The following is a 22,462-nucleotide window of genomic DNA, read 5'->3' on the forward strand; positions in this document are numbered from 1 at the left end:
TCTTACATGGTGGTGGTAGAGGCTGGCAACTAGTGAACGGGTCTCCGGTGAAACCTTCGGGGCAAACGCACGTGGGAACGTGGTGGATTACATTGCAAGTTGCGCCTATGCTGCAGGAGCCTGGACAGGGGTCCGCGCATCTCTCCCTCATGCAAGCCCTGTTGCTAGGGCAATCGGGGTTTATCGTACACTCTGGACGACAGTTTGGTGGGCTACCTATATAATTCGGTGAACAGGAACAGGATGGAAAGCCACCTATGTCGCGGCACTCCGAGTTGGGGCCGCAGGGTGACGGCACGCAGGGGTTTTCTACGAGGGCTGGTGATTGTTCTGAAAAGAAGAGCTCTTCTTGGTGATCAGGCCGTTAGATCATGCTAGCGAATGTCTGAGGACTTCGTACAACAATCTAACAAAACTTGACACACACAAAAATACGTGTCGCAACTTCCACAAATTTTCTTATTGACATTTGTTGATTTTCCGGAAGAAAAATTCAGACGTGCACCGGTCGTCATAATAGCTGTCCATCCCACTTCTATCAGTTCAGGGTTACGACATATAGGTAGTGTAGCGGACAGCTATTATGACTACGAGCAGAGTCTACTTAACGCGTATTTTGTCGAAAACACGCGATAGTCTCGAAGATCGTTAGAGCAGGAATTCCAACTGCTTACTTGGTGTCGGGAAGCATCTGGTGAAGGGGTCGCCGGTGAAATCCAGCATGCAACTGCAGATTGGACTGTGATTGACGACCCTGCAGTCGGTGTTGTCGCCGCAACGGCCTGCACAAGGGTCGTTGCACTTTTGACCGATGCAGGCTCGGTTCAGGGGGCATTCTGAGCTGACGACACACTCCGGTCGGCATCCAGGTGGAGTACCAACGTAACCAAGATTGCAGGCGCAGACGGCCTGGCCATTTGTTACGTGACATTGACTGTTTGGTCCGCACGGAGAGGGGTTACATGGGTTTACAGGTTCGGGGGCTGCAAGTGGTGCGTATATATAACTTGTGTCATTTTATACCTTTTACACTTCAACCCAGATGCAGCAGGCTCGATTATTGGGATTAGTCGGGTTAATCGCTTGCTCTGTTCAACGTATACCTGAATTTGTAACTTTTAGCAGATGTTTTTGATAAACCCTTCCACCAAAAAATTAAAAGATTTCTCAGAAACATTCACTTAAAGTTACAAATCGCAAGAAAATTGAACAGCATTCTCGGTAGACGTATTACGATGGAAGCAACGTCGATGGTTAGCGCGTCTCTATCGTTAGTAGTCCAGTCGATGAATTCTCATAAGGGGGGTGTAGTGGGAAATGGAAGGAACACAATTTTTAACTTTGGGACTTTGGTTGGACTAGTTAGGAGGTAAAACATATTAAAAGTCCCTACTTCTAGGAGGGCACGTAGAAGCTCCACTTTTTCGGTTTTCCGCTTATATTTCAAAAACTAGGTGTCCTAGCGATAAGACCATTCTATACAAAATTAAAGCTGACAAAATGTGCCATCAGATTGACTCCATTCAGTTCTTCGCTATCTTGCATAGTTTCCGAGATATCCGCGCTCAAACTAATTGTGAAAAAGAAATTTTTGCCTCACGTTTTTTGCCTTATTTGACTAGCTAACTCTTCAGCACAATTAGTGAACTTGAAAAACTGAGTCGAATCAATCTTGTGGTACATTTTGTCAGCTGTAATTTTGTATAGAACGGTCTTATCGCTAGGATGCATAGTTTCCGAGATACAAGCGGAACCCCACTAACCTCCTAGGAGTGGGGACTAATCCGAACAAAGACCCAAAGTTAAAAATGGTGTTCCTTCCATTTCCCTCTATAACTTTTCGTTGACTGGGCTAGAGGGCCGCTATCAGGCGTTGATGATCCAGCGGATGATGATGGCAATGATTGATGGGCATTGAAACAGAGACTTACTGGTCTGCTGCTGGAGGAAGCAGTTGGCGAATGGGTCTCCGGTGTATCCAGGCCAGCAAGTGCAAATCGGCAGGTGATTGATCACCGCGCAGTCAGCACTCTGGCCGCAGGTGCCGGGACAGGAGTTCTGGCACTTGGACCGAATGCAGGCTAGATTCGAGGGACAGTCTGAGTTCACGGTGCACTCCGGCCGGCATCCTTCGTAGGGATTTCCTATGTAATCCGGGGCACAGGAACAGGAGCCTGCTCCGTTTTGCTCTTTGCAAATAGCGTTGGGACCGCAGGGTGATGGCTGGCAAGGGGACACCGTAGGTTCGGCTAAAAATCGGTCAGGGTGATCATTGTTAGCTCTCCACACCGAGTACCAAACACTCTCTTCCCCAGGCTGTTAATTCAATCGCTACTTCATTAACCCAGGTTTCGGAGAGTCGTGTCAATTTGTTCGTTTAATTGTGATATTAACCGTTTGCACTACAATTGTTCCCCTAACAAGAATATAATGTGGTCACGAGACTCAAGTGTTTCAGGGTGAAGTGTTCACCTCAAAGTGCAAAAGGTTAATTGTTTCCGAGTAATCGCTAGGGGTCTTACGTCGTTTCATCGTGCACTGCGTGAAGGGATCGCCAGTATAGCCAGTAAGGCAACCGCACATAGGTGTATGACTGACCACGCGGCATTCCGCGTTGGATCCACACGATCCTGGACACGGATCCTGACATTTCCGGTTTACGCAAGCTAAGTTGCTCGGACACTCGCTGTTGCTAACGCACTCGGGTCTGCAATTCGGTGGAGAACCGATAAAGTCGGGCATACAGGCACAGGATGGGCTCCCATTGATTGTTTGGAAGATTGAGTTGGGCCCGCATTGACAGGATTCGCATGTGTCTTCTGTCGGCGTGGCCACTGCTGTTGGAATACAGTCAGCGAGACGTTTAATCCAAGAACAAGTCTCTACTTTCAATGTAAACTGTAACCTAACTTTCTTACAGAGTTCTGTCTGCTAGCAACAATTTCATTCTCTCACGTGTAATTTTTGAGTGAAATTTAATATTTAAGAAATAGAATAATTGTACTTCTCGAAAATTACAAATGGGGGAAGAAGAAGGTTGTACATATTCGGATCCAGCAGACAGAAATCTACAAGGGAACCTCGATTAGAAATGAGACGTCCGAAGAAGAATTAAAATTCTTCGAACAGTGCTGTTTACAGATCCACAAAGTCGTGATCCTTACGCATGAATTCACATCTAGAGAAGGGATCCCCGGTGAATCCCGAAGGACAGCTGCAAACAGGATTATGGTTGACGACCTGGCACAGTGCCCTCAATCCACAACTACCAACGCAAGGGTCGATACACTTCTGGTTGTTGCAGGCTTGGTTCCTGGGGCAATCTGAGCTGACCGCGCACTCTGGTCTACAAGATGGTGGACTACCGAGATATCCAGGTACACAGGAACACACGGCTTGGCCGTTTATAGCTCGACATTGGCTGTTAGGTCCACAAGGGGTTGGATTACAGGGGTTCGTCTGGGGTGGTTCTACAGAAAGAGGAATTTTTGTCAGTCTCATCAGGAAAATTGGATTGTGGAGTTACGATCTCCGTACCTTCCACTCTGTCACAAGATATGAAAGCATTTCCGGACATTCCTAGAGAGCAACTGCACATGGGGATGTGGTTTAAGACATTGCAAATGGCGTCTCTGCCGCAGGTGCCTGGACACGGGTCCACGCATTTGTTGCGAACGCAGGCTCTGTTTAGAGGACAGTCGTTGTTCAGAACGCACTCTGGGCGACAACTGGTGTAAGGGTCGCCTTGATAGTCTGGCAAACAGGTGCATACACCTGCGTTGCATTGTGCATTTGGCCCGCAAGGCGATGGATTGCAGGGGCTGGTTTCTAAGAGCGGTGCTGGAAGAATTTACGTGGACGTTTACACCAGGCTTGGGTTTTTATGTTAGAGATAATATAGAAAACGTCGTCAAACTTTTCTGGAAATCTAGTAAATAATTTTCTAATGTTCTCTTGTTTGAGCTATTTCAAAGAGATAAATCAATGAAATAGAAAATAATCTGATATTCCTTATCTAAATAAATTATTTACAGTAAGGAGCATAACTGATTCCACACAATTTAAATCAGAATAACTTTTATATGAATGGACCAAGCGACTTCAATTTCTCTGTAAGGCTAGAAGAATTAGTTTAGTAAATGACGACTACTAAATAAGTTGAAAAAATGCATTTGGTCGGAATTGTGAAAAACAATACTAAAAATTGATTTTCACAACTTTTTTAGCTGGAACAATAACGAAAATCTAAGAAATGTGTTTTGTCAACTAGTATAAATTATATACGCTCTGCAAACTTCATTGAAATTGGTTAATTGGTTTACGAATTATAAACGATCAAAAATGGTAAAACTTGCTACTTTATGGTACACTACAAATTACCACTTTTGATAGTTTATAATTCGCAAACCAATTAATTAATTTCAATGAAATTTTCAGAGCGTATACATATAATTTATACCAGTTGACCAGACACATCTTTTAAATTTTCGTTATTGGCCCAGCTAAAAAAGTTGTAAAAATCAATTTTTAGTATTGTTTTTCACAGTTCCGTCCAAATGCATTTTTTCAACATATTTTATACACATCATTTACTAAACTAATTCTTCTAACCTTACAGAGAAATTAAAGTCGTTTGGTTCATTCATAAAAAAGTTGTTCTGATTTAAAGTGTGTGTGGAATCAGTTATGCTCCTTACTGTACATAGTGTCCAAGCCAGGTACTCGAAAAAGAGCTCTTACTTTGTGGTGCAGGGTAGCAATTGCTGAACGGATCGCCAGTGTACCCTTCGATGCACATGCATATGGGCACATGATTAAAGACGCTACACCGTGTCTCAACTCCACAGGACCCTGAACAAGGATCAGAACACCGTTGTCTGATACAGGCCCTGTCACTGGGACAATCGGAGTTGATAGTGCACTCTGGTATACAGTTGGGAGGACTGCCAATATAATTCGGCTGACACTGACAGGATGGTCCGCCGTTAATTACCCGACAATCGGAATACAAACCGCAGGGAGACGGGAGACAGGGTTGCGAAACTTCGACTTCTGTGGGCGCTTGAGGCACTGCAAGGATAATTAGATAATTAAGAACGACTTCACTGATTGCGGGATTACCAAGGTCATCTTTAGGTGTCTCACGTGGAATTGGGAAGCATCTGGTGAAAGCATCTCCAGTGTACAAGTCCCTGCAGGCGCAAAATGGACTATGGTTCCGGACTACGCAAGTAGCAAACGCGCCGCAGGAGTTGGGGCAAGGATCCACGCACTTCCGGTTCACACAGGCACGGTTTTCAGGGCATTCGGAGTTTAGGACACACTCTGGACGACACATTGGGGGAGATCCTGTGTATTCTGGCAGACACGAGCAGACTCCTTGGCCGTTGATCACGCGACATTGACTGTTGGGGCCGCAGGGTGAAGGGTTGCAGGGATCCTTGTACTGTGTTTGGTCTTCTACAATGTTCAGATCTTTTTGTAGAGACTACTTTTGAGAGAAAGTTCGTTTCCAGCTGTATAATCTCTTTTACGAATCATTGTGCTTGTGTCAGGACTAATTTGATTTTTCTTTAACGATAATGTACTTGTTAAGCTAAAAAGAATTCGTCAATTCATCATTCGATGAAAGATTCTATCATTCGTCATTTTCAAGTAAAAAAATATACACTCATTTAATCATTTCAGACCTCAAAGGTTACAATACTGTGCAACATAAAACAAACACGTTATTAATTATTTCTAACTGGTAGATTCGGGCTGTCATCCATCTAAACTGTCAAGAGCTGGGAGTGGTGTCGCGAAAAACATTTTCTCCTAGCAGTTTAATTGATTAATCAAGTCTCTCGATCACCACACGCCTCCAAGCAACAAGTTTCAGTAACAGAGATCATACAGACAATCACGAAGGTTGCATACCTATCTCACGGATCAGAGTGCAATATTGGAAAGGATTTCCGCTGTACCCTGCGATACACGTGCATGCAGGTCGATGATTGATGACCTGACAGTCGGCATTAGCGCCGCAGGTGCCAGGACACGGGTTCTGACACCTCGAACGGATGCAGCTCAAGGTAGAAGCGCAATCCGTGTCGATCACGCACTCCGGTCGACAGCCTTCGTAAGGGTTCCCAATGTAATCTGGGAGACAGGAACAGGAGCCAACGCCATTTTGCTCTTTGCACACTGCGCTGAAGCCGCAAGGGGATGGTGTGCAGGGGGAAAGATAGACAGGTACAGCTAAGAGGTGATAGAAATTAATTAGAATCTAGAGTGAATCTTGAGAAACTGGTAATTTGAAAAGTGACTTTGAAAAGCCACTAGATTAATCACTTTAACATTTAATCCTTCAGAGATGACGTGCTACTCTTGGTTACTATCTTGATCTCGTGTAATGCATTTTCTTCTATCTTCAAAAGCAAGCGAGTTATTCAAATGACCTGTTTATAACGTCCCACTCTGTAGAATGGAAACATTCTAAGTTGGCAGAAATGTTTCATTTGTCATTAGGTTGTAAAGAAAGAAATGCAGGATTTTTATTCCTTATTTTTAATTGCAATTTTATACCAATAAATATTTACCTTAATTTAATTTACCTTGTTTTACGTTCTATTTAATTATGCTTTTGATATTTAATTTTATACAAATTTTTATTAAATTATCTGGCTTTTATTCCAGGATGTCAAAATGCGATTTTCGCATTATTTTTTTTCTACGAGTTCAAACTATTACCTGCGCCCCATACTTCGTTGATATTCCGAGCCGCTTGAGCGGCACTTCGGCCTAGTTTGAACTCACAGAACAAAAATAATGCGAAAATCGCGTTTTAACATTCTGAAATAAAATATAATTCAATAAAAATTTTAATAAAGTTAAATATCAAAAGCATAAATAGAGCGTAAAACAAGCTTTAAAATGACATATAACTCATTAAATTAAGGTAAATATTTATTGGTATAAAATTGCAATTAAAACAAAGGAACAAAAATCCTGCATTTCTTTCTTTACAACCTAATAATTAAGCCTTTGGACTCGAAGTAATTTTAATTCCAAAATCAAGACATTTCTTAAACCTTGGTCCTTTTCATTTTATGTAATGTTTTATTCATCGGGCACATAAAATTGAACCTGTTTTCTTATACCACAATGGAGCTTTTCGCAATTCATAGAATACAGACGAATTTAATAATATTGCAACTGTTTTGAGTAATGGTCATTTTTACTGGCGCCTCAGAGTCACCATTCGAGTGCAAAGGGTTAAAATAGCTCCGAGTGCAAAGGATTAATAATCTGGCCTCGTGTAATACATTTGAGGACGTTCCTTAGAATCAACATGATTCACAGTTGTTGTCTCTGAAGGACTAATGGATTAACACCGAATATCCTTGGATCCTTACGTGGCTTAGGGTTACACTGAGTAAAAGGATCTCCAGTGAAGCCTCCGGGGCACACGCACATGGGTGTGTGACTGACAACGCGACAATCAGCGTTGGCAGCGCAAGAACCTGGACATGGATCTCTGCACTTTTGGTTTATACAGGCTAGATGACTGGGACACTCGCTGTTGCTGATGCACTCGGGTCTGCAGTTTGGTGGGGTGCCAGTGAACTCTGGCAGACAAGAACAAGAGGGCGCGTCGTTTACAACGCGACATTGCGCGTTGGGACCGCATGGGGAGGGTTCACAGGGGTTGGTAATTGGAACGTCGTTCGCTAAAAGTAATAAGTGATCAGTAGAATGAGAATGAAACGGATTCAATTTCTTTAATCCTCGGATGACGGGAGTTGACACATCAGCCAGATGTCAGTTGATTTTTTAACACTGAACCTACCGAGCACTAAAAATGGCTACTGTGCGTTGCCATATAAAAATGACACAATCGAATATACTTGGATTTATTTGGATTAAATATACAGGGTGAGTCACCTAACGTCGCCACCTCAAATATCTTTGTTGTTTTTAAAGATACGTCAAATGTGTCTGAAGGACAAAGTTGAATGGTAAAATGGGGCTCATACGATACCAAAAAAATTTTCGTTTTTATGTAATTTTTTTTTAGAGATATGAAGGTCACCTTCATTTTTTAAATGAAATGTCCTATTTTTTATACCATAGATCGATAGAGTATCAAATTCTGAGTATAAAAGCATTGACCTTTATATATCCTAAACCTAATAGTTAACGAGATAATATCCAAAGAAGAAAGAAAATTGTTTGAATAATATCTCGTAAACTATTAAATTTAGGACATATGGAGGTCAATACATTTTTACCCAGAATTCAACAGTCTATCGATTCATGATACAGAAAGCAGGTGTTTTCATTTTAAAAAATCAAGGTGACCTTGAAATCTCCTCTATGCCTTCACCCACGCAGAAAATGTTTGTCACAATATGGCAATAACTATGTCCACCTTGAATATCTCCGTTATTTGTAATGATATGGAAAAATGTTATAAACAAAATTTGTCCATTCAACTTTGTCCTTCAGACATTTGACGTATCTTTAAAAACAACAAAGATATTTGAGGTGGCAACGTTAGGTGACTCTGTATGTAAAATGGTATATGTATAACCATTTCCAATGGAACCATTTATATAAATTCAATAATTGTCAAATACAAAATCTGGAAACGGTCATTTGACCGGTAATTGTAGGTTTAGTGTTAATAACCAGTTAAAATCATCGGCTATTTATTCTAAATTCTCTCAGTAGGCTACAAAATATATTAAAAAAATTATAGCTTAGAAGATTTGACAGACTTTCGTCAAATGTGTCCGCCTTCCGAGGGTTAAGAGATGTAGATCCAATGGAAGATTGTGGCTTACGTTGCAAGATGCATCGAACGAAAGGATCGCCAGTTAATCCTGACGAGCAACTGCACACGGGATTGTGATTAACCACGTTGCACACTGCACTGATGCCACAGGAGCCAGGACAAGGGTTCACACATTTCTGATTGCTACAGGCTTCTGTTAGAGGGCAATCCGAACTGACAGTGCATTCTGGCCTGCATGCAGGCGGTATACCAAGGTAGCCTGACACACAAGTGCATACTGGCTGACCGTTCACCTGTCTGCAGACGCTGTTCGGACCACAGGGTGAGGGCGAGCAAGGGTTGCGCTGTACGGGATCTGTCATTCGTATAATAGGGAAGAAATGTAGAACCATAAGTTCGTGTAAGATTAACAGTGCGGACGAGCAAGAGGGATGAAAGATTTTTGAACTAAATTGAACCGCAAGTTCAAAGTGATTCAAGTATCTACGGTTTAGTTTAGGTCAAGATCATTTGTTACCCCTCGTTCGTCCATGATCAAGAAAAACTGAAAGCAGATTGTACCTCGTGCCACAGAACACTGAACAAAAGCGTTCCCCTCCATTCCATTAGGACAGCTACACATAGGCACATGATTGAACACAAGACATTGTGCATTTGTGCCACAGGTGCCTGGGCAAGGATCGATGCACTTGTTCCTTACACAGGCACGATTCTGGGGGCAATCGGTGTTCAATACACATTCCGGTCTGCACCCTACATAGGGATCGCCTTGATACTCTGGTAAACAGGTACAGATGCCGCTGTCGCAGCGTGCATTGGGTCCGCAGGGTGTGGATGCACAGGGGTCAATGACAACTGGTTGAGCTGTGGAAGAAATGGACTCTAGCGTTCCCTAGCATTTTCGATGATTTTTCAAATGCAGAGTTGAGCAAAAATATAATTGAGGCAAGTCGTTGATTTAATGATGAAATTAAGATTTTTAAAAATTATAAATAAATTTTCTAGATAAAATTAAATGATTGAAAAATAAGGGAATTGAGTACTGGTCAGTCGTTATCTAAACCGTTAAATAATTGATCAGCAACTTTAGAAATTAAATGCATAGACCTAATCATCGGTATGGCTATATTCGTTCTCCGAGGGTTAAATTCCTGCTTCAGTGATTAAGGTAAAAATTGATCGATCGATTAATGCCCAACTCTGATGAAAAGCGTCTTACGTGGTTCAGTAGGGGCCAGGTAACAGTTGCTGAAGGGGTCTCCGGTGTACCCCTCCGGACAGGTACACACTGGGACATGGTTGTACACGGTGCATAAAGAAGTGACCCCACAGGTGCCTTGACAGGGTTCCCTGCACTTCTCCCCTATGCAGGCGAGACTCATGGGACAATCAGAGTTGACGCGACACTCTGGTCGACAGTTCGGAGGGGAGCCAATGTACCTGGGTAGACAGGAGCAGGATGCAGAGCCACCGATAATCCTGCATTCTGCGTACAGACCACAGGGGGAGGGTACGCAGGGGTCTATCGGGGCTAAAGCGTTGTCGTTCGAGGGTGGTTCTGCAATTCGAAGCATTATATTGGAGATGAGGATGATACGATCGCGGCTGATACCCACTATCTAGATCTCATAAACGGTCTTGCCTCGATAACCATCACAGATACGAAGATAAATCTGAGATTGCAGAGATTTTATCATCCCTTCCTTAGGGTAGGGTCCGTTTAGACTTAGAGTCAGGGCAAAAACGCGACAGTTATCGAGGCAAAGCTACAGTCGGCGACGATGAGGATGCTCGAAGAAATCTAATGAGATGACAAGCCGAATGAAATATCCTCAGACAGAAATCCTTACGTGGAGAAGGGAAGCAAGTGGTGAACGGGTCTCCAGTGTATCCATTGTTGCAGGAGCAAATAGGGTTGTGGTTGATCACCCTGCACTGCGTGTTGATGCCACACGAGTTTTCACAGGGGGACGTGCACCTTTGGTTGATGCACGCAAGCTCCAGGGGACATTCGTTGTTCACCACACACTCGGGTCGACAGTTCGGTGGATTTCCCATAAAATTCGGAAGGCAGGTGCATACTGCGTGGTTGTCCACGTTTCGACACTTACTGTTGGGTCCGCAGGGGGACTGGCTACACGGGTCTACGGGGGTCGCTGTATGGGGGTAAAAGTATATTAGAGGACCTGTCTCGCAGGTCTTGATCAGTGGGTGACGGTTTGATCTAGCTAAGTGCTGTTTTGTGCTCGATTAGACTCTCTACTGGTGCAGTGGCTCTAAAAAGGGATGCTTCAAATGTGTCCTCGTCTTCTGATTTCAATATTTAGCGGGCTGTTAGGAAATTTAAGAGACATTGTGTGTAAGGTTCGGAAAACCTGAGACTCGTACTGGCTAAGTTTGATTGAAATTGAAAGGGCTCACGTCCGAAGCACTCCCCGAGCGAATCATTCTAGCGATCTACGATCTGGAAGCGATTCGAATTGGCTTACGATCAAACAGGGCCGGGGTACAGTAGGTGAATGGGTTTCCGGTGTGTCCAGGATTACAAGAACAGACGGGCAGGTGATTGACCGTCTGGCATTGGGCCTGCAGTCCACAGGTGCCGAGACATGGGTCCCTGCACCTGACGCCCATGCAGGCCATGGTCTTGGCGCAATCAGAATTTTGCGTGCACTCGGGCCTGCAGCGCGTATACGGGTCACCTACGAAGTCAGGTGGACAGGAGCACTGGCCAACACCGTTGTTCTCGCGGCAGATAGCGTTGACGCCGCACGGGGACGGTCTGCAGGGTTCCCTAACGTCTGGGCGTTCATCTGATTCAAAAGAGAAACACTTAGGCGTGACACGGGCATGCAGGTGGTCAGTCAAAGCTTGTGCCATGAGTTTGGTTTTCAGCTTCGCAGGTTCGTGTGTGGTCGGTGGCAAATGATCAAGCGGAAGCTGACATATGGCGATTCGGATCCTTCAGCAGTACAATCACAACGATATTCATGGTGTGTATTGATTCATGGTTTCTGTTAGGGTGCGTGTTTTCTGGGCGCTACTACTCGCGGCGTCGTTATTTGCGGGTCTTTCCACTTGGGTCGCATTAGGGGTTATTATGGGCGGCATACTTCTCAATGCATAAGCGTGTTTCAAGGATATTCCTATAAGCATGGTTTGGGTCCAGGGATTAATTCGTTCGTGTACCGGGGGTGGTTCTTCGTGGGACGCAGGGATGGGTGTTCCTCAAGCCTGAGGGACATGTCTATGTCTAAGTCCTAAACTTAATGATTATAAAAGAGGTATGCTCGGGAATGATCACTGCGTGCAGCATTCTCATGGGGGTGTCGGGTGTCAGATGTCTTTGAGGGGTGAGTGCAATTAAGAGCCTATACTCCATAGGCCCCGCCACCATTCTTTCAATACGGTTATGTCATTCGGGGGCTAGTACGTATGTGGAGGATTGGAGGTGTGCTCTTCGATACGAGCTCGTTAATCGCAGTTGGGGTGGGGAGATGATTATGGTCGACGTTTCATTCGTACATGAACGTTGTAGTTCTCTAGGCCCGCCACCGCACCGGGGCTCGCTTAGGGCCTCTCTCTCTCTCGTTCTGTTATTTCGTTCCTCGTCCACGGGGACGTAGGCGTCGATGTTAGAGAGACTGGATGACGTTAACGAGAGCAGCGTTTTCAAGCACTTACCTGCACTTCGCCCGCATGCGATCGGCGAGAGTTTGCGACAAGAGGAGCGAAAGATGATTGACAGCAATTTTTGTTATGGTGTACTTACCCTTGGCCGCCGGCTCGCAAATGCTGAACGGGTTTCCGTTGAAGCCCTCGATGCAAGTGCAACTAGCTTGATGGTTCACTACCGAACACTGCGCGTTCGAACCGCACAAACCGACGCACGGATCGCGACACTTCTGTTGCAAACACGCCAAGTGAGGCGGACACTCCGGATTGATCGTACACTCGGGCCGACAATTCGGCGGTACACCGATGTAATTTTGAATACACGAACAAACGGGACTATCACCCCGCACTTGACACTCCGCGTTCGGGCCGCACGGCGACGGTTGACACGGGTTCACGGGTCTTGGTGGCTCTCCTGTTGAAAACAACGAGGAAACGTTAATTAGAGACTGAGGTGGTGAGTCATTCATTTTAGAAGAATTAGCAAGAGGAACGGAAACGTCTTCCTGACTTATTATCTTAGCTACCTAATAAATGGCAACAATGTAATGTCCACTATGTGTACAATCGATTAAGACACAATTGTTGATTATTTAATTGCTCAATAAAACAGAAACACAAGAAATGAAAATGATCTACGACTGTGCCTAATGTGAACAACATCGGAAGTGAAGGTATAGTGGATCATAGTACTCACTGGGCATCGGATAACACCTAATGAAAGGATCGCCGGTGTGTCCCTCGTAGCAACTGCATATAGGATTATGGTTGACGACTTGGCACTTGGAATTCTGTCCGCAGGTGCCAGGACACGGGTCCTGACACTTGTTGCGGAGACAGGCTTGCGTCAAAGGACAGTCAGCGCTGACTATGCACTCTGGTCTGCAGGCTGGAGGACTGCCAATCAATCCTGGTTGACACGAACATACTGCGTGATCGTTTACTACTTTGCAAATGCTGTTTGCTCCACATGGTGATGGGGTGCAAGGTTGTTTTCTGGGTTCTAGAGAATTGAGAAACACATTCAAATTCAGCGCTCATATAATAAGATAAAAATATAGTAATTTTCATAATTAAAGAGGACATACCATCAACATGTGGTCTACATAGAGCGAATGGATCCCCAGTGGTGCCAGGTGGACAGCTGCACATTGGAATGTGGTTTACTACATCGCAACGTGCACTCGTGCCACATGTTCCGACGCAAGGATCCACACAATTCTGATTGACGCATGCTTTCACCCGAGAACAGTCCGAGTTCATGGTACATTCTGGACGGCAATACGAGTAAGGATCGCCGAAGTAATTTGGCAAACATTTGCAATTGCCCTCGTCGCATTCTGCGTTTGGTCCGCAAGGAGATGGATTGCAGAGGTCTTCCGGAACTCTTGGTTGATCTGCAAAAAATACAGATTTGCAATTCATTGATCTAACGAGGGTGTAAAGATCAATATATTAAAAGTGGATAGATTCTGACCGGTCAGCTCTGTGCACAATGTGAAAGGATCGCCAGTGTACTCCGGTTGACAGAGACAAACAGGAATATGGTTCTGTACTCTGCAATCCGCGTTCTGTCCACAGGATCCGGCACAGGGTTCTCGACACTTTTCAGAGATGCAGGCCTGGTTCGATGGACAGTCTGTGTTGACAACGCACTCCGGTCGACAGTTCGGCGGCAGTCCGATGTAATTTTTCAGACAGGAACATGCAGCCTGGTCGCCAATTGCTCTGCACTCTGCATACAGACCGCATGGACTCGGTGTGCATGGATCGCCGATTGGTGGAACAGGTGTGACTGCAATAGAAAGAACAAATGACGCGTCAAAATGACGTAGTTGCTCAATATCTTAATTTATTTGATCGATCACATTTTCCTACTTCGATATAAACGAGTAACATCGCTCACCTGTCTGTGGGAAGCATCTAGAGAACGGATCTCCTGTGGTGCCCTGCGGACAGCTGCACAGTGGATTGTGGTTGATGACCCTACAGCTAGATCCAACTCCACAAGTTCCCGGACAAGGATCCGTGCACTTATGTTTGTAGCAAGCCCTGTTCTGTGGGCACTCCGAGTTTACAACGCACTCAGGTTTGCAATTTGGAGGAGTTCCAATGAAGGTCTCCTGACACGTGCAGACAGCTTGATCATTCACGGGTCTGCATAAGCTGTTCGGTCCACACGGCGATGGACTGCAAGGATCTAGCACCGTAGGCTCTGTGTCTGCTTCTATGGGCAGGTTGCAAATGGTGAATGGATCTCCCACGTAGCCAGGTTCACAGGTGCAAGTTGGAATGTGATTGATGACAGAGCATTGAGCTCTGACACCGCAGATTCCTGGACAAGGATCCTCGCATTTGTTGCGGACACAGGCTTTGTTCGTTGGACAGTCCGAACTGAGAATGCACTCCGGTTGACAGCCTTCGTATGGGTTGCCATGGTAGTCGTCGATGCAGATGCAGGCTCCAACGTTGTCGCGTTGTTGGCAGACTGCGTTTGGACCGCATGGCGATGGCTCACAAGGATTGATAGCCTCCTCTGTGACAGAAATGTTATAATAATTACAAGTAATAAATATTTTTGTCGGGGTTTGTCATCTAATCAAATAAATTTATTCTATTAACCTACCTTGCAGCTGAATGCATTGAACGAACGGATTTCCAGTGAACCCAGCAGTGCACGTGCAGACAACAGCATGATTAACGATAATGCACTGAGCATTCTCTGCACAGGATCCTGGGCAAGGATCTGTACACTTCGAATTGATGCAGGCTTTGTCATTAGGACAGTCCGGATTGATCAGACACTCTGGTCGACAAGATGGCGGGGTTCCTATGTAGGTAGGCAAGCAAGAGCAGGATGGATAGCCATTGACATTTTGACACTGAGCATTTGGTCCACAAGGTGACGGGTTGCAAGGGTCTCCGGTATCCTTGAAAGCTGACATAATTGAAGAAATTGCATTGTAAATATACCTTTTTGCAATACTGAAATATTTTCAGTAGTCACAGTGGATTTCTTACTTTGGATATCGTAACAGCTCTTGAAAGGATCTCCAGTCTGGCCAGGCAGACAACTGCAAATTGGCGAATGGTTGATCACTTCGCATCTTGCGTTCAGGCCACAGGAGCCTAGGCAAGGATCGGTGCATTTCTTGTTCACGCAGGCCCGAGTTGGTGGACACTCTGAGCTGACAACACACTCTGGTCTGCAAGATGGCGGTGAACCGAGGTATCCTTGCAGACAGGAGCAGACTGCGTGATCCTCTATGTTGCGGCACTGACTGTTTGGTCCACAGGGTGATGGGGAGCATGGGTCTCTCGATGGCAGGGAAACTGCAATGTATTTTAGAGTATAAAGATTTCAAGAATTAAATTATTCGTTCTGAATTGTAAGAATTAGAGCCTGATGTCGACAATATGCAAATATTCGTAGGTTGTCCTCAGAAGAAATTATGTTTACCTTGATCCTGGACGCGACAGTTGACAAAAGGATCGCCGACATAACCATCCGGACAAGAACAGCTGGGAATGTGGTTCACGATGTCGCAAAGAGCATTCTGACCACAAGCTCCTGGACAAGGATCCTTGCATTTGTTTCGCAGGCAGGTCCTGTCGCGAGGGCACTCCAGATTGAGGACGCATTCCGGTCGACAGGCTTCGTAGGGATTGCCAATGTACTCTGAGAGACACTCACAGTCGCCATTCGTACAAATCGCGTTGGGTCCGCAAGGTGATGGGTTGCAGGGATCGCTTACTGGTGGTAAGGTGGCTGAAAAGGAAATTATAAATATGTAAAAATAAATCTCAAGATCCAGATACAGGTACAAGAAGAATTTCGAAGATCAGATCTTACTCGGAGGAAGAACAATGCACTGCATAAACGGATCACCAGTGAATCCTTCCATACAGGTGCACACAGGTATATGATTCAGAACATGGCACTGAGCGTTCACTCCGCAGGAGCCCACGCAAGGATCCTGACACTTCTGATTGACACAGGCGAGGTGACTCTTGCACTCGGAGCTTAGAATGCACTCTGGTCTGCACTCCGGAGGAACTCCAATGTAATTTGGCAAGCAAGAACACGCTGGGTTTCCGGATATAACTTGGCACAGAGAGTTCGGTCCACAAGGTGATGGAGTGCAAGATGGCGTTACGGGGGTCACATTGTAAGCTAATAAAAAGAAACTTGTTAGTTCTCATATGTCGAGGAAAATGTATCAAATTGATGTGGAGGACTTTTAAATTGAAGATGATCTTACGGATAAGCGAACACTGGATGAAAGGATCGCCAGTGAAGCCAACAGGACACGTGCAAATGGGATTGTGGTTCTTGGTGGTGCATTGAGCCTTCAATCCACAGGTGTTCGAGCATGGATCAGTGCACTTCTTGTTCAAGCATGCCAGATGAGGTGGACATTCAGCGTTTACGACACATTCCGGTCTGCAATTCGGTGGAATTCCTCTGTATTCTGGAAGACATGTGCATACAGCTTGTCCATTCACTTCGCGGCACTTGCTGTTGGGACCGCAAGGCGATGGCGAACATGGATCTGACGGAGGTCCTCCTAAAAATGCAGTTAGGAAAATGGAGATTAATCATTTGTAAACATTTATAAGAATTACTACTCCAATCGTTAATATATTCCCCCAACTCTCCAAACTTACTCTCTAAGTCTCTAATTTCGCAAGCGAAATACGGATCTCCGGTGTATCCCGGAGGACAAGTGCACACAGGAACGTGCTGCTGAACGTTGCAGATGGACAAAGTACCGCAAGTGCTTGGACAAGGATCGGTGCACTTGAATCCAATACAGGCCAGCTGCGGAGCGCAGTCGTTGTTCGATTCGCATTCTCTGTGACAGCCTTTCTCATTATCGTAAGGATCTCCGATGAGGTCTGGAGGACATGCACAGGCTCCTGCGCCATTCCTCTCGCGACACTGAGCGTTTGGACCGCAAGGATTCGGCGAGCATGGATTGGCGACAGGCATCTCTGTTACTAAAGCACCGAAAATGTCATTAAGTGGTAAGTAACTTATTTTATTAACTATCTGTAAAATATTCCGACTTACTCGGAGTCTGCACCAAAGTGCATCGAACGGAAGCATCACCATCGTATCCTTCGGGACAGGTACAGATAGGAACATGGTTCTGCACGGTGCATCTAGCCAACTCTCCACAGGCTCCAGGACAGGGGTTCTTGCAGCGTTGATTAATGCAAGCTGCCGAATGGAAGCATTCTGAATCGTCAGTGCATTCCGGTCTGCAGTTCGGAGGATGTCCAATGAAGTTCAGCATACACGAGCAAGCGGGTTGAGAACCAATCACTCTGCACTGAGAGTTAGGTCCACAAGGATTCGGAGAGCATGGATTTTCAGCGCCCTTGCCCACATCAGATCTGGTGCACTGAACCAAAGGATTGCCAGTGTATCCAGGAGCACAGGTGCAGATGGGATTGTGGTTCACGGTCAGACACTTGGTGTCCACTCCGCAGGATCCTGGACAAGGATCTGCACACTTGTTTTCGATGCAAGCCTTGTTCTGAGGACACTCGGAGCTGACGGTGCACTCTGGACGACAGGTAGGTGGTATTCCCACGAATCCTGGTTGGCAGAGACATACCGCGTGCTCGTTGTGCACGCGGCAGTTGCTGTTTGGTCCACAAGGCGATGGTTCGCATGGATTCTCTGGTTTCTGTTGAGGCGTATCTTCGAATCTGGCGCAGGCGTTGAAAGGATCGCCGGTGTAGCCAGGTAGACAGGAACAGGATGGAGCGTGGTTGACTACTCTGCAAGTTGCTCCTTGGCCACAGGTGCCAGGACAAGGATTCACACATTTGTTGTTCAGGCACGCCTTGTCGCGGTCGCAGTCGGTGTTCGTGACGCATTCTGGTCTACAGCCTGTGTAAGGATCACCGATGTACTCGGACAGGCAGGAGCAGGAGCCTACGCCATTTCTTTCGTTGCATACTGCGTTTGCACCGCAGGGTGATGGGTTGCATGGTGTCCGGGGCTGCTCTGTTGTGGTGGGTACTGAAAGGAAAAACAAAAAGTTAAATACGTTTTCTTTTACTCGATTTCAAGCTAATACAATTTACTAGATGTACTAGATTTCAAGATCACTAATGTTTCTTATTGTAGAGGTATACTCAGAGAAAGAGGTAAGTTCAAGTTTGCAAGAAGCATATGCAATACCTTCGACGATCGGAGTACACTCGGTGAACGGATCCCCGGTGTAACCAGAGTTGCAGATGCAAACAGGATTATGCTTGACAACGTTGCAGAACGTGTTAACACCGCAGGAGCCAGGACAAGGATCGACGCACTGTTCGTTCTGACAAGCTAAATTGCCAGGACAGCCCTCGTTGATAACGCATTCTGGACGACAGTTCGGAGCTCTGCCAACGTAGTTAGGTAGACAGGAGCAAGCCGGGAAGCCGTCTATCACGCGACACTGAGAGTTGGGTCCGCATGGTGATGGGAGACATGGGTTGCCGCTTGGTTCTGGTTCGGGAACCTTTGGTTCAACTACAAGATAATAGTGGATTAATCAAGTCTGAATAACAAATTGGAAGTTGGAGTGCACTGAGCAGGTTTGCATGACACTGAACCCTCCATGTTTGATGCTTACGTTCTTTAACGCAGCCGAAGAACGGATCACCGGTGTATCCAGAGGAGCAACTGCACACTGGGTTGTGATTGATGACTTGACAGTCAGCATTTTGTCCGCAAGTGCCCACGCAAGGATCTCCGCACTTCTGATGAATACAGGCTGCGTTCTGAGCGCAGTCCGTGCTGACTACACACTCTGGACGACACTGTGGTGGACTGCCAACGTAATTCGGCTGGCAAGAGCATACTGCGTGATTGTCGATCACGCGGCAATTGCTGTATGGTCCGCAAGGAGATGGTTGACATGGGTCGCCTGGTAACGGTGTAACTACAAAACGAAAAAAAATAAGATAAGAAACACTTCTGAAGAAGGAAGTCCTCGAAATAGAACAGCAAACTTACCAGGTGCCAAGTGACAGGATTTCAGTGGATCACCAGTGTAATCGGACAGACAGCTGCAGGCAGGTTGATGGTTGATGACTTGGCACTGAGCGTTCAAACCACAGGCACCCAAGCAAGGATCCTTGCATTTGTTGTTTATGCAAGCCTTCGACTGAGCGCAATCAGAGTTTTGGACGCATTCTGGCCTGCATCCTGCGTAAGGATCTCCGGTGTAATCGGACAAGCAGGCGCAGGATCCAACTCCGTTACGTTCTCTGCATACTGCGTTTGCTCCGCAAGGTGATGGGTCGCATGGCAGAGATACCGGGTTGGAAGCTGTTAATTTTTAATAAATTATTAGATTCGATGTTGCTCAAGATAAGCTTGATTGCTGAAGAAATCGCTTTATCTATTATAAGAAGGATATATACCTTTGCTGCAACCAGAGAAAGGATCCCCTTCATATCCAATATAGCACTGACACATGGGTCGATGATTCTGCACAGTGCAGTTCGTATTGAATCCGCAGGATCCAGCGCAAGGATCCACACACTTCTTCTGAACACAGGCGAGGTAGTTCGGGCAATCCTGATGAATCAAACATTCTGGTCTGCAATTCGGTGGAGCACCGAACATACCGCTGATGCAGGTGCATACAGGATGATCCTCTTGCACTCTGCAGTCTGCGTTCGGTCCGCAGGGAGACGGTGCACAAGGATTCTTTGGTCCTGGTAGCGGTATAACTGTTGAGAACACAACAATATAAATCAGTATATTAAAGCAGCATCAAATTAAAGTTTCTAGAGGGTTCAAATTTCACCCTTACGTTCTTTGACGCATTGAGTAAACGGATCTCCGGTGAACTCAGGAGGACAACTGCAAAGAGGATTGTGGCTCACAACTTGACATAGCGCGTTCTGGCCGCACAAGCCTGGACAAGGATCGCTGCACTTTTGACCGATGCAAGCAAGGTGTATAGGACAGTCTGAGCTAACCAGACACTCTGGCCGACAAGATGGCGGTGTGCCATGGTAGCTTGGACTGCAAGAGCAAACAGCACGGTCGTTCATCACGCGACAGATGCTGTGTGGACCGCATGGCGATGGTATGCAAGGATTCTGCGCTGGTAGAGCTGAAAAATTCACGATCATTCATCATCAGTCCGATTCTTATATTATCCAGAGAGAATGGATAGATTATTAGCGAAGAAAATTGATTGTTTTGTAAGACTCACGTGATTTTTCGATTTTGCAAGATCCAAACGGATCCCCAGTGTACCCAGGCAGACAGGAGCAGATAGGAACATGACTCTCCACCTCGCACTTCGCGTTCGCACCGCACACACCTGGACAAGGGTCTCTGCAGTGCTGATTGAAGCAGGCCAGGTGGGAATCGCAATCCTGATTCACGATGCACTCAGCTTCGCATCCATCCATGTACGGATTGCCCATGTATGGTGGGACGCATTCGCATCTAGCAATACCGTTCGCGTTGATGCAGATTGCGTTCTTACCGCAAGGAATCAGCAAGCATGGATCGTGAACGTTGCCTGGGGCAGCTGGAAAAAATGTCAAATGCAATTCATAATCACCCTACCACGTTGCTTTTTAGAAATAGAAATTATAAAGTCCTTGTATGCTTAAAAACTTACATGCACAGCTCTGGTAAGGATTGCCAACGGTGTTCTCAGGGCAATAGCAAGATGGTATTCTGTTCGCGTCGCACTTAGCACCGAGTCCGCAAGGATTAGGATCGCACACGTCGGATTTAGGCACGCAACCTCTGATGGTGTTGGGACTTTCCATGTAACCTGGCAAGCAAGTGCACTTGGAGAGACCATTACCGAGGAGAGTGCATTGAGTGTTGGGTCCACAAGGTGACGGCTCGCAAGGGTTGCTGGGTAGCACACAGGGTGATAGAGGAGGATAGCCGTCGTACCCCGGCAGGCAGAAGCATCTGAGTTCACCTGCTACCACGCGACAGCCTGAGTTGATTCCGCAGGGATTGCCTTGGCACATGTCACCATCTGGAACTGCATCAGTTGTGTTGTTAATAATTGATTGAATAACATAAAGTCAGAAGATCGTCTAGATTACTTACTGCACTGTTTGAACGGATCGCCAGTCAAGCCTTTCGGACAGAAACAGACAGGATTGCCATTGTCGTTCTCGCACATCGCGTCCAAACCACAAGGATTCGGGACGCAAGGATCCGACGATATCACAGCACATCCAATCAAAGGATTGCCCTCGTGTCCTGGCAGGCATTTGCACTGTGCTCGATGATTCACAGGCTGACAGCTCGCCTTCTCCCCGCAATCCGTTTCCAAGCAAGGATCGATGCATCTTCTGTTGAGGCGATCGCAATACTTGCTCGGCGGACAGTCCTCGTTGTAATGGCAAATGTTCTTTCCTTCGTCGTCTGGAAAAATCAATAAAAATTATTTTATCCAATTTCTATTAACGCTTCAACTGATAATAGTAAAAGTAAGTTCAGAGTAAATACAACACTAAACTAGGAACGACATCAACTAGAATCTCAATCTTCAAGATTTTGCAGTTTTTCGAAAACATTTTAGAAATCTTACTTCCAGAGCTCTCTGAATTCAGAGTTAATAAATTGTTGTGTTGAAGATAGTCTTTCATAGGTTTAGTTTAACGAAAGAATTACCTATGGCACAATACAGGAATCCATTCCCATGGTATCCCTCGTCGCAGCTGCACTCCGCGCGATGATTCGAGTTCACGCAAACAGCATTCTTGACGCACGGGTTCCGGCTCAAGCAAGGTTCCTGGCAAGTTCCCATGGTACACGCCGCAGTCAACGGGCAATCTTTGTCGCTAGTGCAACCCGCTAGAGAAAGATTGAGGAAGCCCGTATAGCCCCAAGAAGGTGTGCACAGGTAGAAAGAACAAGAAACGGACTCGCGGTTTGCGTGAGTTCGCGTGCATAGACGCTGCTCGGGCGGATCAGCTTGTATGAAACAATTATCTGTGTGCGCGGGAATCGATATC

General features: G+C 45.8%; 1 protein-coding gene across 2 annotated transcripts in view; it reads right to left on the reverse strand.

Moving 5' to 3' along the window:
- Dpy (fibrillin-like protein dumpy) overlaps positions 1-22,462 on the reverse strand; it is a 114,818-nt gene that overhangs the window by 40,906 nt on the left and 51,450 nt on the right. Inside the window, exons 43-77 of one of the 2 annotated variants that reach the window (XM_076430923.1) lie at positions 22,119-22,301; positions 21,549-21,869; positions 21,100-21,480; positions 20,683-21,006; positions 20,275-20,580; positions 19,880-20,191; positions 19,470-19,784; positions 19,087-19,395; positions 18,651-18,983; positions 17,529-18,488; positions 17,123-17,455; positions 16,717-17,022; positions 16,308-16,628; positions 15,915-16,223; positions 15,476-15,787; positions 15,081-15,392; positions 14,361-14,990; positions 13,932-14,249; positions 13,543-13,851; positions 13,152-13,457; positions 12,552-12,869; positions 11,269-11,592; positions 10,630-10,935; positions 9,999-10,337; positions 9,341-9,643; positions 8,829-9,134; positions 7,398-7,712; positions 5,920-6,240; positions 4,741-5,460; positions 3,538-3,840; positions 3,165-3,470; positions 2,523-2,837; positions 1,932-2,249; positions 675-983; positions 7-330 (exon numbers count right to left, since the gene is read on the reverse strand). In XM_076430923.1, the coding sequence (XP_076287038.1) occupies positions 7-330; positions 675-983; positions 1,932-2,249; positions 2,523-2,837; positions 3,165-3,470; positions 3,538-3,840; positions 4,741-5,460; positions 5,920-6,240; positions 7,398-7,712; positions 8,829-9,134; positions 9,341-9,643; positions 9,999-10,337; positions 10,630-10,935; positions 11,269-11,592; positions 12,552-12,869; positions 13,152-13,457; positions 13,543-13,851; positions 13,932-14,249; positions 14,361-14,990; positions 15,081-15,392; positions 15,476-15,787; positions 15,915-16,223; positions 16,308-16,628; positions 16,717-17,022; positions 17,123-17,455; positions 17,529-18,488; positions 18,651-18,983; positions 19,087-19,395; positions 19,470-19,784; positions 19,880-20,191; positions 20,275-20,580; positions 20,683-21,006; positions 21,100-21,480; positions 21,549-21,869; positions 22,119-22,301 (12,327 nt within the window). The remainder of the gene's footprint in view (positions 1-6; positions 331-674; positions 984-1,931; positions 2,250-2,522; positions 2,838-3,164; positions 3,471-3,537; positions 3,841-4,740; positions 5,461-5,919; positions 6,241-7,397; positions 7,713-8,828; positions 9,135-9,340; positions 9,644-9,998; positions 10,338-10,629; positions 10,936-11,268; positions 11,593-12,551; positions 12,870-13,151; positions 13,458-13,542; positions 13,852-13,931; positions 14,250-14,360; positions 14,991-15,080; positions 15,393-15,475; positions 15,788-15,914; positions 16,224-16,307; positions 16,629-16,716; positions 17,023-17,122; positions 17,456-17,528; positions 18,489-18,650; positions 18,984-19,086; positions 19,396-19,469; positions 19,785-19,879; positions 20,192-20,274; positions 20,581-20,682; positions 21,007-21,099; positions 21,481-21,548; positions 21,870-22,118; positions 22,302-22,462) is intronic. The other variant, XM_076430934.1, reaches the window with a different exon arrangement.

The sequence above is a fragment of the Lasioglossum baleicum genome, chromosome 1 (genome assembly GCF_051020765.1).
Source record: "Lasioglossum baleicum chromosome 1, iyLasBale1, whole genome shotgun sequence".
Lineage (NCBI taxonomy): Eukaryota > Metazoa > Arthropoda > Insecta > Hymenoptera > Halictidae > Lasioglossum > Lasioglossum baleicum.